Below are 13,639 nucleotides of genomic sequence, written 5' to 3' on the forward strand. Positions count from 1 at the left end.
TGAGCTGGAGCGCATAGCTGCTGTGTGAATTTCCCAACACTTCCAACATCCCGTCACATATGCATGTCATCATGTCTCTGGTCGGCAGCGAGTTGGCCAGCTGCTCAGCCTCGGACACTGACGCTTCACCCGAGCCACTCACAACCAGTGACACGTCCTGGTCACAGAGTGACTGAAAAATGGAAGCTGTCAATTCAGCGTTCTGCTGTGCTGGCAGGCCGGCATCTGCAGGTAGGACAAGCATGGCGAGCAGGGAGGGAAGAAGCTCTGATAGTTTGTCCTCCACTTTCCCATCACTCCGCACCTCAATGCGTGCAGACCCACTCAGGAGAGCCAACAAGGCCGTCTTGCAAGCCCGTTGAGATGCCAGCGAGTCGAGGAGGGCTAGTAACCTTAACAAGCGTGAGCCAGCTGCCTCCCTAAACACACAACACACAATCCATTTGAGTATATACACACACGCTAATCCATCCACAACCGATCTTATTCAAACAAATTCTCAAACTATGAACAAACTCCTTAATGTGATGAATGTGATCTTACTGCTGCATTTCCTCCTGCAGTTGCTCCAACAATGTCCTCATCACCAAAGTTGCAGTGGGTGCAGCAAGATCGCAGAGTTGTACACAAACACGGCGGAGCAAGGAGAGGAGAGGCGGACAGCTGCTGACACAAACGCACCTCAGTACTTCCTGTAATACTCGAGCCTGGGCGTGTAAATGCACACTCCACAGCTTTCGTGTGTTCATAGCCACCCCAATGTCTTGCACTGACAGTGCCTGAGAGAGGAAGAGGGAGATGGCAAGAGATGAAAATAATTAAACTATTTTCTACAGATACTTTAATTAATACACAAAATAGTTACAGAAGCATACATTTCCTGCTTTTTTCCCCTTTTTTTTTAAGACACTAGGCAGCTATCTAGGGTTTGGAACAGAGCTCCTGTAAGTGGGACAATCAGCAGCAAGCAGTGACAGGTGTTTGAAGCCGTATGTGTGTGTTCAGTACCTGTGTGGTCTGCATGGGCAGAGGCAGAGGAAGCAGTTCTGACAGCAGACTGAGGCTGCTGTAGATGTTCTCTGGAGCAGCCAGTATAGAGTTCAACACTTCCTTCAACATCAGAGACCAGCTGTTTCCAGCCACGGTCTCCTCTGAACCCGTCTCCTGTTCACTGACCGCATGTGTGAAAGTTAACATTATCTCTGTCACGTCTCCCTGGATACACAGCTCCTCCGCATCTAGGCGACCCGTTGTCGGGGTGGAGCAGAGGATCTTGTGAAGGGCGACACAGACGGAGGGCACACGCACGTCACGGAACTCACAGGTTCCCCCGCAGAGCAGCTCTGTCAGCATGGCTCGGATGAGTCTCAGCGAGCAGGAGGCCACTGACAGCATCATGAGTCGCTGTGCTATTGGACCCATTGGCCCATGTAGTCGCCATGGCAGCAACAGCAGTGATGTAAGCTTCTGGAGGACTTTAATAAAAGTGTCCATGCCCTCTGCACTGAAGAGGGCTATGATTGCCTGGTTCCACTTCAAGTCTTTTTGCTGACCTGCACACACACAATGAGTCAGGACACATAAGTTAATATTCTTATTGGTATTTACTAGTGTTGTCACAATATCATTTCAGTAGTCAATCAATACCAATTCAATTCAATTCAAATTTATTTGTATAGCGCTTTTCACAATACATATTGTCAAAAGCGCTATACAAATAAATTTGAATTGAATTGAAATTTCAGTACCATCTAAACAATTCTCTATAACAATTTAGATAATGCAGCAAAACAAGTATGCCATTAAATACATCCCTTAAAATTTAAAGTGGAAGGTCTATTCAGTGCTTTTATAGTGCAATTGTAAGCAATGTTATGTGCATTTATTCTGCAAAGCCTAACGCACAAATCTGATGTTTTTTACACATTTAATTTGTTTATGTCATGTCTCCTCTGTTTAGTATCTAGCTAAGACAAGCAAAGTTAAGATTAAGGCATACAGTACCTGGCACAGAAGCTGGAGGGCAAGCAATGTGGCACAACACTCTGAGAGCACTTACAAGACCCACTCCATCTGCTGTCATCAAGTTCTCCAGATTCTGGCAACGGAAACAGCAAAACTTAGTTTCTTCACCATATTTAATAAAACATGATATCTTTATTATGGAATGACCCATTCATATAAAAATAGCATTTGTGTATATGAGTAAAGGAGTTGGGCAATTCCACGCAAAACTGTCACATCCATAACGCCAACACAATGCCATGGTATTTAGTTGGCGTTATGGATGTGACAGTTTTGCGTGGAATTGCCCACTTACAGTGTTTTATAATGCCTTGATCAATGCCTAACTGGGTATACATACTCTACCTCATTCTCTATCATCTTAAAACCCCTAAAATGCAATAAAAGTTTTAATGTGGTTGATAAGCTCACCTGCTTTATGTACTCAATAAGTGTAGGAATGCCACTGATGTCAAAATGTAATTTTTCAAGTGGCTCCAACCACTTAGACAGCTCTGAAAAACATATTTAATCATAAAGGTCAGATGTGAAAGCACTTACATTTGCTAAATTTATAAAATGGCTTTTAAGGCCTTGAAAAAAAAACATTCTTCTTAATAAAGCATGGGACTGGTGGTTTGGCTGACAATGAAGTGTTTGGTAGGCTGCAAAAGAGAAACAGGCTAACCTTGAAGCTTGGCATTGTTTTCATCAGCTTTGCAAACATTAAGAAGTGGAGCGGCATACTGCTCCATCATACGGAGATCACTTGACGTCTGAATCACCAGCAGTACAAGCATACAGGCATAGTTATATGTTACAGACTTCCTTGCTTTACCTTCCCTGAGAGAGTGAGAGACAGCCAGCAGGTTAGAGAGAACAAGACGTTTAGGAAGAAATATTAATTTTAAATAAAAATGACTATGGAGTGCCTCAGGGCTCTGTATATGGCCCATTTGAGTGTTAACCTCTGTATATGGTGTCAAAAAACATTTATCACATTCTTATTTGTCAAAATATAGATTGCCAAAATATATGCTTGATAAATCAGACATTATTTCAACCATTGTCATATATTCTCACCCTTGGCCCTCTTTTGCATGGAACTCTACCAGGTTGACCAGACAGCTGAGGTTATTATCCAAGCTAAAAGCGTGTGCAACAGCGTTTCGGCCTGTGCTGCTAAAGCCAATGAGATACAGGCTGTGAAGTGTTGCCAAAACATCTGGATTATCGCCATCTTCAAGCTCAGCCCCGTTTAGCTCAGCAACACCCTGTAATGCATGTAGAGTTTGCATAAGCCAGACCCAAAAACCATCATCAATCGACCCCTCTCCACCTGCAGGAGCATCTTCACCCTCAACCTCTGAAAGGGGCGTTAGCGGAGTCAAGTGAGAGGGTGGGGTCAGGTGAGTAAGGGGTGTGAGGAGACGAAGCAGCAAATTTGTGGTTTCGTGCTGGCTAAGGAGGAACAGGAGACCCTGTTGGGACTGGGACAGGAAACGCATCAGCTCTCTGACAGCCTGCAGGACTCCGATGTGGGCACATGTAGCCGAATACGACAGAACAACTGCCAGGGATTCCAGAAGGTGACATGCATGCATATATCTGTAAAAAAAAAAAAAAAAACATAATTAAAGAGATGTTATATATTTGAACTTAAATGTACACCATGTAACTTTTGGCACTCTAGCGGTAAATAAACCCCCACATTTTTTTTTGCTATTTAAATAAGTGTAACAACGCGATCAGCAGGCACAATGACAAAGGAGATTCAAAAATAAAACAGGCTTTATTAATAATCCAAATGCTCTGAATGAACACGCAGGAGAATAACGCAAACCACAATGCATAACAGACAACCGACCAAGAACAAACACGGCTTTATAAACAGTGGTAGAACAAAGGAAAGTAAACTAGACATATGTGAAACTAATACACAACTATAAAAACAAACAAGGACAAACAAACCAATGAAACCAACACTAAACAGAGAAGGTAAATAGGAACTAAAGGAAGCAGAACAGAATGTCAAAATAAGGGGCCCCATAACAGAACATAAACCTGACAATAAGCTTGTTAGGCTATTGTTATATATATAACAGTTAGTTCTGATTCTCGAATCTGACTGGACCAGAGGCTTTCTAAAACTACTGATATTTCACCAGTATCAGCACTTGTCTCTGCGCGTTATAGAGAGGCTGTTAGTCAGTGCATTTGCGTTGTTACGGCACTAGGTGGCGCCAAGGGACTGTCTTTGAGTGAGTTATTAAACTGTTCATTCAACAAATACTTTCAAAAACGTTGATTTATTCATTAATGAAACAAGGTTTTGGAATTATTTCAACTTTGAGCGCTACTTTACAAAGCTCAACCGACCAGCAATGTATCGCCGGGGTAACACTAAAGCTAATGCTTCACTTCATTCATAGAGACCAATGGCATTGATTCAATGCATTGACCAACGCTGATGTCTTTTGAAATGATGCTACGACAAAGATATTGCATTCCTCTTCGAACATGGCAAACTTGACTTGACCTGAAGAAGGACAGACGCAGGTAACATGCTCAGTCGATATCTCTCTGATATCAGTGTCAGTTTAGGCTTGTTTAGTGCTAATCGGTCCCACTTTATATTATGTGGCTTTAACTACTATGTACTAACATTGAAATTAATAATTTGATACAATGGAATTATTGTGTACATACATATTTTTTACATTGTACTTATATTTAAAAAAATACCTGCATGTAATTACAGCTGTAATTAATTTATGTAATAACATTTGTAATTACACTGTTGACCCTTCCCTTACACCTTAACCCAACCTTAAACCTACCCATACCACCACACCTGTCCCTAACCTTACCTGTATCACACCTCAATAGCAGCAAAAGTGTTTTATAATAAAACATGAACACAATAAGTATATTGTACTTACATTTCGATGTAAGTACATAGTACTTAAAGCCACTTAAAATAAAGTGGGACCAAATTACATTATTCACACTTATCATTAAAGGGATAGTTCGCCCAAAAATAAAAATTCTGTCATCATTTACTCACCCTCAAGTTGAATTTTCATTTTTGGGTAAACGATCTCTTCAACTTATTCAATATACATGATTAAAGTGTAAAACATGGGCAAAGCCTTATGAAAAAAACAACAACAAAAAAACAGTCTGCGGATGGCTTGTCAGTATCTGGGTATTACAATATTGCAATTATTGCGACAGCCCTTGTCACTGGGCTACTCCGCAGTGGTTGTCGTCCCCCCTGATCTAAATAGTCAGAATATAAACACTTATAGGCATACCGTAGTGATTCAAGATAAGACAAAAACACAGTTTGGAAGATGGATTCATGATGTACTCGTTCATTCTATACATTTTGAACATAGTTACTACATAGCGTAGCTTTAATATTAATTATCACAAAAAAAACAAGATCAGTTTTGTAGCCACATGATACTGACCTATACAGTGTTGGATAAGGATCATCCCGCTCTGGTGGCCCAGTAATCCGGGCATTGGTGGGAAAAGCTTTCCCAGGAGGCTGTACCATACAGTGCGGTGCTGTCTCCAGCAGGTGGAGCAGTTCCTCCAGGAGACCTTGCAGCCTCTCCAGGTCACCTTCTGACAAAGAGGCAGATTCCAGCAAGGTATCGATGTCCATTGGGCTTTCCCGCTCTACCTCTTGAGTTTCCCCCTCTCTCTCTTCTCCTTCCCTCTCAGTGCTTGCTCGGTCTCTCTCCCCTCCTTCTCTCTCGCTCTCCTCTCGCTCACCCACCTCACCCGTGGCATGCCGTTCAGCCCAAATGCTGGCTGTCCTCTGCAGGTCAGTCAAAACCTCATAAAAATGTCCCTTATGTAAAATAGCTGCACCTGCCGTTGCGACACGTACGGTCTGGTCCAACAAAAACAGGTCCAGCAGACGCTGGTACCCACTTGTTCCATCATTGTCATGGTGGTGGTCTCTGAGCAGGGTCTCAATGGCCTTTGGCTCACTGATGATACTGTCGAGAGAGCGCAGCACGTAGAGTTTCAGAGTGGATGAAACGTGCTCTGCAAAAAGCAACCCCAGGAGGCTGCCAACAATCCCTTTCTCCAGCAGATCCTGCACAACCAGGGCACCACAGTCGGCCAGGGCAGAGGCTAGTTTGGTTCCTGCTTTGAGCTGGCGCAGGTTCAGAGCTATGGGTTGTGCCAGGGCAGAGTCTAAATTAAGAGCTTCACAGCTCCAGTCGACCAACCGCTTCAACTTTTCGCTCAGCACATTAGGGTCCTTTAGAGAGAGGAAGCTCAATCCTTTTACTAGAAAGGCAGGGATTTCCTCTAATGCAGTTACCCAGCCTGCCCCTCGCTCTGCCCCCTGCCCCTCCCCCCAGGCCTCTAACAGCTCTGAGAGTTTAGCAGCAGACTCAGCCCACGAGGAGCTTGAGTCCTGGACATCAACCGTTTTGAGGCGTTTTAGCTCCGCCTCATATCGCGTGATATGCGGAGGGTTGAAGTGCTGGAGGGGTCGGAGGTCACGCTCGTACGGATCGTACTGAACAGTCGGGAGTGCGGCGAGGTCCTCAGGTGTGTAGTCTAGGTCAAAGGCAGGCAGCTTGAAAGCCCCACTCTCCAAATCCTCCTCATCACTGGATATCTGCTCATATCCATCATCACCTGTAGACAAAAAAACAAAACACGTCACACACCAGTTGCCTTTCCAAAGCACAAATGGAAAACCTGTTACACTGTCACTGGCTGAGCAAATCTAGCAAATAACAATTTCAATAAGAGAGGATTATTTGTCCACACACGTGAAATATCTGGGTCATTTTTCCCCTGAACACCTGGTTTACTCACCTTCTGCATCTTCATCTGTCACCTCATCACCCACTTCATCTTCCTCATCTTCATCCCCCTCGCTTCCCTCAGACGGCACATCTTCATCCACCTCATCATCAGCCGGTCCCTCTTCGTCCTCCTGCTCTGCGTCCGAGTAGGTCTCCTCAGCAGGAAGAGAACCTCGCTCAGGTGAGACAGGCTCCAGGTAATCATCACCCTGTTCTGTGTTCTCCACCTTCACTGGACCTAAAGCACAGACAACACAGCGAAGTTCAGTGCTCAGCACTACTTTTTTTCAGTTTAAGGGTCAGAATATAACAAAAATGCAATAATAAAACAAATTTAAACCAGGTTTAAATATTGAGCAAATAAATATTGATACAAAATGAAGAAATAATAAGATTATATTGAGTTTTCACTCAAATTGTTATGGCTATAACATATTATTTGACATGCATTATCAAAAATTTAGGAAATTAGGAAAACTCAAAACAGAAGCACTCTGACTACCACTGTATATATACACATCTTTTCCACATGGACATACATTGACCAGGTGCAGGTAGCGCCTCCTCATCATCGTCGTCTGGAGGAGGTGGTCCCGGTGGGGTCCGTGGCCCTCTGGGTTGTGGTCTGGGTGGGCTGCCGTTAAACTGCTCTTCATTCTCCCACTCTGCTAGATATTCACAAACACTCACGTTTAATTTTTCACATGAAGCAATGACATTACAGATTTGTGTGTAAAATGTTTGTGCTGACCAAGTTTAATGTTCCTCTTGGATCCCAGCTGCTGCTGAGGCGGAGGGGGTGGAGGAGGTGGTGGAGAGTCCCGCTCGTGGCTGTGAGGACGCTCTGCCGTACCATACACTGCCACCGTCAGGCATGTGTACCATCCACGCAGGACCAACCCATCTGTGTTTATCTTTAATAACACAAAGAAAAAAATTAAATTTGGGCACGGTGTGAGAATCTAGAGGGGTGGGGCAAAAAGACTCGCTCAGTCTAAAACACAAATGAAGGCTGATTTGCATACAAGCCATGTGAGAGCAGGAGCTGAGAGCTTTAGTCATTACAGAGGCATGTGCAAATATATTGTGGATTTGGGAAAATGCTTTTGAAGTATTTACTGAGCAGAGGAAAGCTGCTGTCAGCAGTTTTGGAGAAACCACAAACATATTAGTCCATGCATGTTTTTACATGGAAATACGATGCTGGGCTGTAATGAGAGGGTATCTTACCTTTCCATTAGGCCTGAAGATGATTGATTTGTTCTCATCATACTCGAGGCTAGTGTGAAACAAACACCAACATCAATGATTTGAACAATCAAAGAGTACATGCATCTATTCAGCTATAGATTTGTGAGATGGAATACTGTATTTCTCGCTGAGCTTGTCCTACACAGGTGTGTATGTGTGAGTTTATTTAGTACCTGCCCAGCCTGTCAAACACTGGAGCGTTGGGTTTGGACACATTGTTGAAGAACAGGTCCAACTGGAATGCGTGAGGGGCTGTTTCCCTGAAAATACACAGGAGGGGGGCATTGTAACCGTCAAAAACCAAACCTGAAACCCCTATTTGCCATCAGCAGCCACCTTCTGTCTAATCAAACTTCCTGTAAATCAGTTAGCCAGCAGGAATCATTTTAGAAATCCCTCTTTTTCAGTACAGATTTATTGTTACATATTTAATATGATCATTTAAAAGGAATAGAATAAGAAATAATTTTTTGTTTGTCCTATCAAAACAAACTTTTCTTTTCTCTCATTGTTCTCTTAACAGGTTGAGATCTGGGATGAGATCATGGGAAAAGCTGAGAGTGGTCGGAGAATAAGGGGTGTGGTGGATTTGTTTTTAAAGAAAGAACAATAGCAACCACAGAAACCTTTTCCAATTTCCTCAACTGTCCTCCAGCCATTCCACTTGTGAGGATACCACAGTATAACTCATGTCCTATTGTGCACTACAGAAGCACTGGGACAGTTTGTACACACTGTAAACATGGCAGAAGCGCTGTTAGCTGTCATAATATATGTAGTGAAAATTAGGGATGTTAAAAATGGCATATTTACAACATTGTCTAATCGGTGGATTGTCTGAATGTGTTTTTTTTTTTTTTTTAGCAAGGATGCATTAAATTGACATTAAAAACATTTATAATGTTACAAAAAGATTTAAAATACAAAAAATGACTTAAAGTTAGTAATTATATTTACATTTTATTGATGTCATTCATTGGTTCTTTAAAGGGAATAAGACATCACATAACTTCTCTGTTGAAGTTATATGATATATAACATATGATAAAAATAAGCAGTGAATATGTAGAGAGATTCAATAGTAGTAGCTTGATTCTTTATAAACATGATTGTTTGCTGTCGTTTTAGATAAGACACTCTTTGAGCGTGTGTGAGTTTTTGTTTTCTCACCCAAATGCTCTGCTGTCAGGCAGGTTGCTGTGTGCTTTGATGCCAGGGGGAATGACTCTTACTTCTGTGATCAGAACACCGTAAGGAAACCGCACAACATCCACATTTGTCAACTTGTAAGAGAACAGACACAGAAAAATGTTAAGAAGCTTATCAAGACAAGGATAAATGTAATCTCAGATAGACTGATGCAAAGGCTAGATCTCTCATAAACACACCCAGACTGAGCAGCCAGCCGAGCAGAAAAACAATCAGGCTTATTCAACCGTTAAAGTCTTGGAATTAAGATTCCTAGGGTTCAAGGTATTCAGAAATGCAAAAGCATTCTCTGAAATCAAGTTCTTTTTGAAAATGGCAGAACCTCAACAAACTGTCACGGGGCAACAGGCCTGTCCAACCTGTTTCTAAAGAGCTGTTGGAATACACCGGTTGGGTGGCAGATCACTGCAACAATACTAAAGCACTAACAAACCACAAGCATACATATACACACCCAAACAAGACCAAATTCCAGGACAAGAGACCTGTTTCCAGCCTTTACTAACAGGATACCATGTAAAACACTGGAGCAAGGAGAAATGTAAGAAGCATGTAAAGAAACTTAAGATACAGGATTAAAATCCATCCATGCCATGTAATCAGTTAAGAAGAACTATAATTGATCTTTATAGTTACCCAATTATATTATGCTGAAAGCATATGAGGTCTGTTCTCATTAGGTGAGGACATTATTGTAGAGAGGTGAATGTAACGAATGCATTCGTTTGGATATTTTGTCAACATCAAGTCACGTTTTCACTCTTGGGTTAAATTTCTGGATATGATGATTGAAAAAACAGAAGCGATTGATCATGAAAAACACAACAGAAATAACCAGGCTGACTAAGAAAAGACTCTACATTGAATGAGAGTCCTTAAAGGGATACTGCACCTCAAACTCCCCCTCATGCTGTGCCAGTTGTGTACGTCTTATTTTCTTCATATAAAATAATCCATCTCTGTGGGTCAATATGACGGAAATGTACGGAACGTCCAAAGTTGACACTCTGAAAACCATGCGAAATGAGCCCAATGGTAATCCATAGGACCTCAGTTAATGAAACAATACATTCTGAAGCAAAACGATAGGTGTGTCTAGGATATATACTAATACTGAAAACTTTAACTATAAACCATTGCTTCCTGACAACTGTCATATGAGTTCAAGCTTGACATAAACAGCAGAATGTTATGATGTGTGGGAAGTGAAATCCTCTGTGCTTCAGTATCACTTTTTTTGCGCTTACATTGCGCTTCCCAATGTGCTGATATTTAATTCAATGTAAACTTGCATTATATGGACTCTCAGAGAATTATTATTTTGTATCTTTGCTTGTGTTCCACAGAAGAAAGTAATGTATATAAGTGACAGCATGAGGGTGAGTAAATTATGAGAGGATTATATAACAGTACATTATATACAGTATATATACAGTATATATACAGAATCACAAGATCCACAGAACAAAACATTCAAGCAACCATGGTCAAATCTCAAAGTCGCATGAAACGGAAGTTGCGAAAGGTCTTTTCTTTCCTATTGTGATGTATATCCGGGTGAAAAGGCTTCTCGAACAAGTAAAATTTAGGGCAGGACTTGATTTTGTCCATCTGGAATTGATTGGATGGTTGTGGTTCGCTATTGCAGTGATGTCATGTGAGTGACAGGTTGTCCTGCCCTCATGCCAGTAAACACGTCATCAGAGAAGAGATGTCGTTGCAAGTGGGAGGGGACGTCATTTTGATTAAAGATTATGAGGGCACATACATTAAAAATAATAATGATGTGCAAAGATAAATCATTGATAATAAATACGGCAATATTACATAAAAAAGAAAAGAAAAAAGAATTACCCATTTTGATTACATGGTGACTTGACTTGACAAAAAGGTGGGGACTAAATAAATCGAAACTGAAATATTAATCTCCAGCTAAATGATACATTAAATACAGAGGGTCCAAATCCCTATCCCTCACACTTTTTCACCCCCGGCTACCTCAGTAAAGTTCTACACATTACAGACAATCTCCTTGTTTACATGCACATGCGGTGCTGTCATATAAACATGTCCGTAAGCACCAGAGGCGTTACTGCACAAACAACGGCTTCTACGTTTAAAACAATACATGAGCATGTTATTGTCAAATTAATATAATCGTTGATTTATCACAGTATATGCTAACGTTACTTGTTAATAGAAACTACACATATGCTGCCAACAACAACAATATAGCCACAAGTTTGTTTGCTGCGTGGAACAACTTACACCTAATACACCTAACGTTAATCAGGTTTGCTCTGCCATACAACATCTATAGTCTGATAACGTAATTGTTTTAAATTAAGAATAACATGCGTTACTATGAAAATGTGAGTTCTATCTTGAATGAATTGAATTTGTATGAATTACTATGCTAATTAGCAAGCTAACAGTTAACTGTTTACAGCGCACAACGCGTTATTACAATGGAAACTTTAAGAACGCGCAAAAAAAATTTATGTCTGTTAGACTTTACAGTCTCTGCAACATGCTGTTAAAAGACACGGGTAAATATGGAAAACTCCGCAAGTTTACCTCTGCACTTTGATGCTTAAACGTGTCTAGAAAGAGCAGCTCCATTGCAGAATCCGCCGCCATCTTTCTTGGTCACATTAGGACTTCCGGTAAAGAAAATACTTCCGGAGTTGAAGGCATACATCACTGTCGGTTGTGTTGTTGCTATCACTAGATTTTAGTGAATGCGCTAAAACATTTCAGTAAAGTCATATATATGACCAAAAATATGGAATAATATAATAGTAATTATAGTGGAATAATTGAGTGATTGAGTGATTCTCGCAAATAAATGAAAGAAGTCCAGTGCTGTTGGAAATAGGCAGATTATAAATTGGGGTCTTTTTAACTCATAAGGAATGGGGACATTTTTTATGGAAGCATCAGGCAAGTTAAACAAGAAGATAATCCTTTGGTGAATTATATAAAGTCATATGAGTCACTTTCCATCTAAGATTTTGTACATGCTTCATTTTTTATGTCCCCCTTAAATGTCTGAAGATTATGCTTTTTGTTTATTGTACTGAATATGCTTGAATTTTGAATGGTTTATTTTATAAGCATAAACCTGTTTAAGCCGACACAAAATTTAGATAGGCCTATATGACTAGAGATTTAATTAGGCTACATGTCATTTGTTTATATTTTCATATGCATATTATTGTTCCCTAATTGAGTTTGTAAATTGATATTGTTCAATAAATATTAATAATAAAAAAAAGGTTAAACAAGAGAGTAATTTCACTGTAGCCAATATAGCCTTTACAGAAGATTATAACAGGGGAAAGATTAGAAGAAGAAAAAAAACATATAATTATGGGTTTCCAAATTTATGTTAAAGACTTTAACTAATCTTTTTGCTTTACCATTTTTACATCTCATAATAACATAAGGAAGCTTCTTTACAAATTATGCATCTTCATTCTCCTAATGAGGACCTGAAAGAGTCTGATAACAGGTGCTAACAAAGAAAACATTGCTAAAGGGTAGGCTAATAAAAGCACTCAAACTTTGAATTAAGAAAAATGTTGAAATCCTTCAGTGATTTTCACACCTAACACTTGTCACACACAGCACTGCTGGAGGCGCACGAGGTTGGGCAGGAGTTGTGTACTTACTCTCTGTTTATGACATAAAGCGCTGAGGTTTGTTAAACTATCAACTGAAGTGAGCAAATATAGGATTATCGCAAATGAAGGAAGTGACATTTCACCAATAGGCCTACAGTTTTGCTTCTGTTGCATTTAATGACTAACAAACATGACTTTCACTGTTGAACAAATTTGGCCACTTAATAAAGTGAGGGCAAAACCATGTGTTGGTAAAGTTTTGTTGCATGGAGGGGTTTGTGCATGCTTTGTTTCCATCTTTCATTCACTCATTGAATTCTGCAATGACTGCAATGAATAATAAAGGATGTATAGCCTACACTCGAATACACAGAATTAGAGGTGATCCTTTTCAGACATATTTTAAGCATATGGATGTGTTTTGTCAGGCAAATATTTATTTAGTAGAACAATTGTAAAATTGATTGTGCCTTGCCGCATTTTTACACACAGGCTACGTCCTGTTCGTGTTTGATGGCAGGTGAGCAGGTGTTAATGCTGGGTTATTTTATTAGTCAACGTGTAATAAACAGATCCTGAATTCCCTCACATCATGTAGCACTAGAGCTTTTTCTGCGTGCCCTGCCACGTCCTTGTTTCTCAGCAGCAGTAGGAGGGCTTTCTCTTGGGCAGGTATCTATTACCTGTGTCACGTGGGCGGTGGCC

At 40.7% G+C, this 13,639-nt stretch overlaps 1 protein-coding gene across 5 annotated transcripts in view; it reads right to left on the bottom strand.

The window, feature by feature from the left end:
* virma (vir like m6A methyltransferase associated) overlaps positions 1-12,024 on the bottom strand; it is a 17,006-nt gene extending 4,982 nt beyond the window's left edge. The window contains exons 1-15 of one of the 5 annotated variants that reach the window (XM_082149890.1): positions 11,886-12,024; positions 9,270-9,382; positions 8,273-8,359; positions 8,079-8,127; positions 7,600-7,762; positions 7,388-7,513; positions 6,859-7,086; positions 5,481-6,675; positions 3,088-3,612; positions 2,693-2,847; positions 2,437-2,519; positions 2,005-2,098; positions 1,009-1,553; positions 544-779; positions 1-419 (exon numbers count right to left, since the gene is read on the bottom strand). The exon at positions 1-419 is cut by the window's left edge and continues 61 nt beyond it. In XM_082149890.1, the coding sequence (XP_082006016.1) occupies positions 1-419; positions 544-779; positions 1,009-1,553; positions 2,005-2,098; positions 2,437-2,519; positions 2,693-2,847; positions 3,088-3,612; positions 5,481-6,675; positions 6,859-7,086; positions 7,388-7,513; positions 7,600-7,762; positions 8,079-8,127; positions 8,273-8,359; positions 9,270-9,382; positions 11,886-11,948 (4,081 nt within the window). In that variant the 5' untranslated portion in view covers positions 11,949-12,024. Of the gene's footprint in view, positions 420-543; positions 780-1,008; positions 1,554-2,004; positions 2,099-2,436; positions 2,520-2,692; positions 2,848-3,087; positions 3,613-5,480; positions 6,676-6,858; positions 7,087-7,387; positions 7,517-7,599; positions 7,763-8,078; positions 8,128-8,272; positions 8,360-9,269; positions 9,383-10,200; positions 11,179-11,885 lie in introns of those variants that run through there. The other 4 variants (XM_082149889.1, XM_082149888.1, XM_082149887.1 and 1 more) reach the window with 4 other exon arrangements.
* Between the last annotated feature and the right edge of the window lie 1,615 nt (positions 12,025-13,639).

The sequence above is a fragment of the Leuciscus leuciscus genome, assembly GCF_965113295.1.
Source record: "Leuciscus leuciscus genome assembly, chromosome: 20".
Lineage (NCBI taxonomy): Eukaryota > Metazoa > Chordata > Actinopteri > Cypriniformes > Leuciscidae > Leuciscus > Leuciscus leuciscus.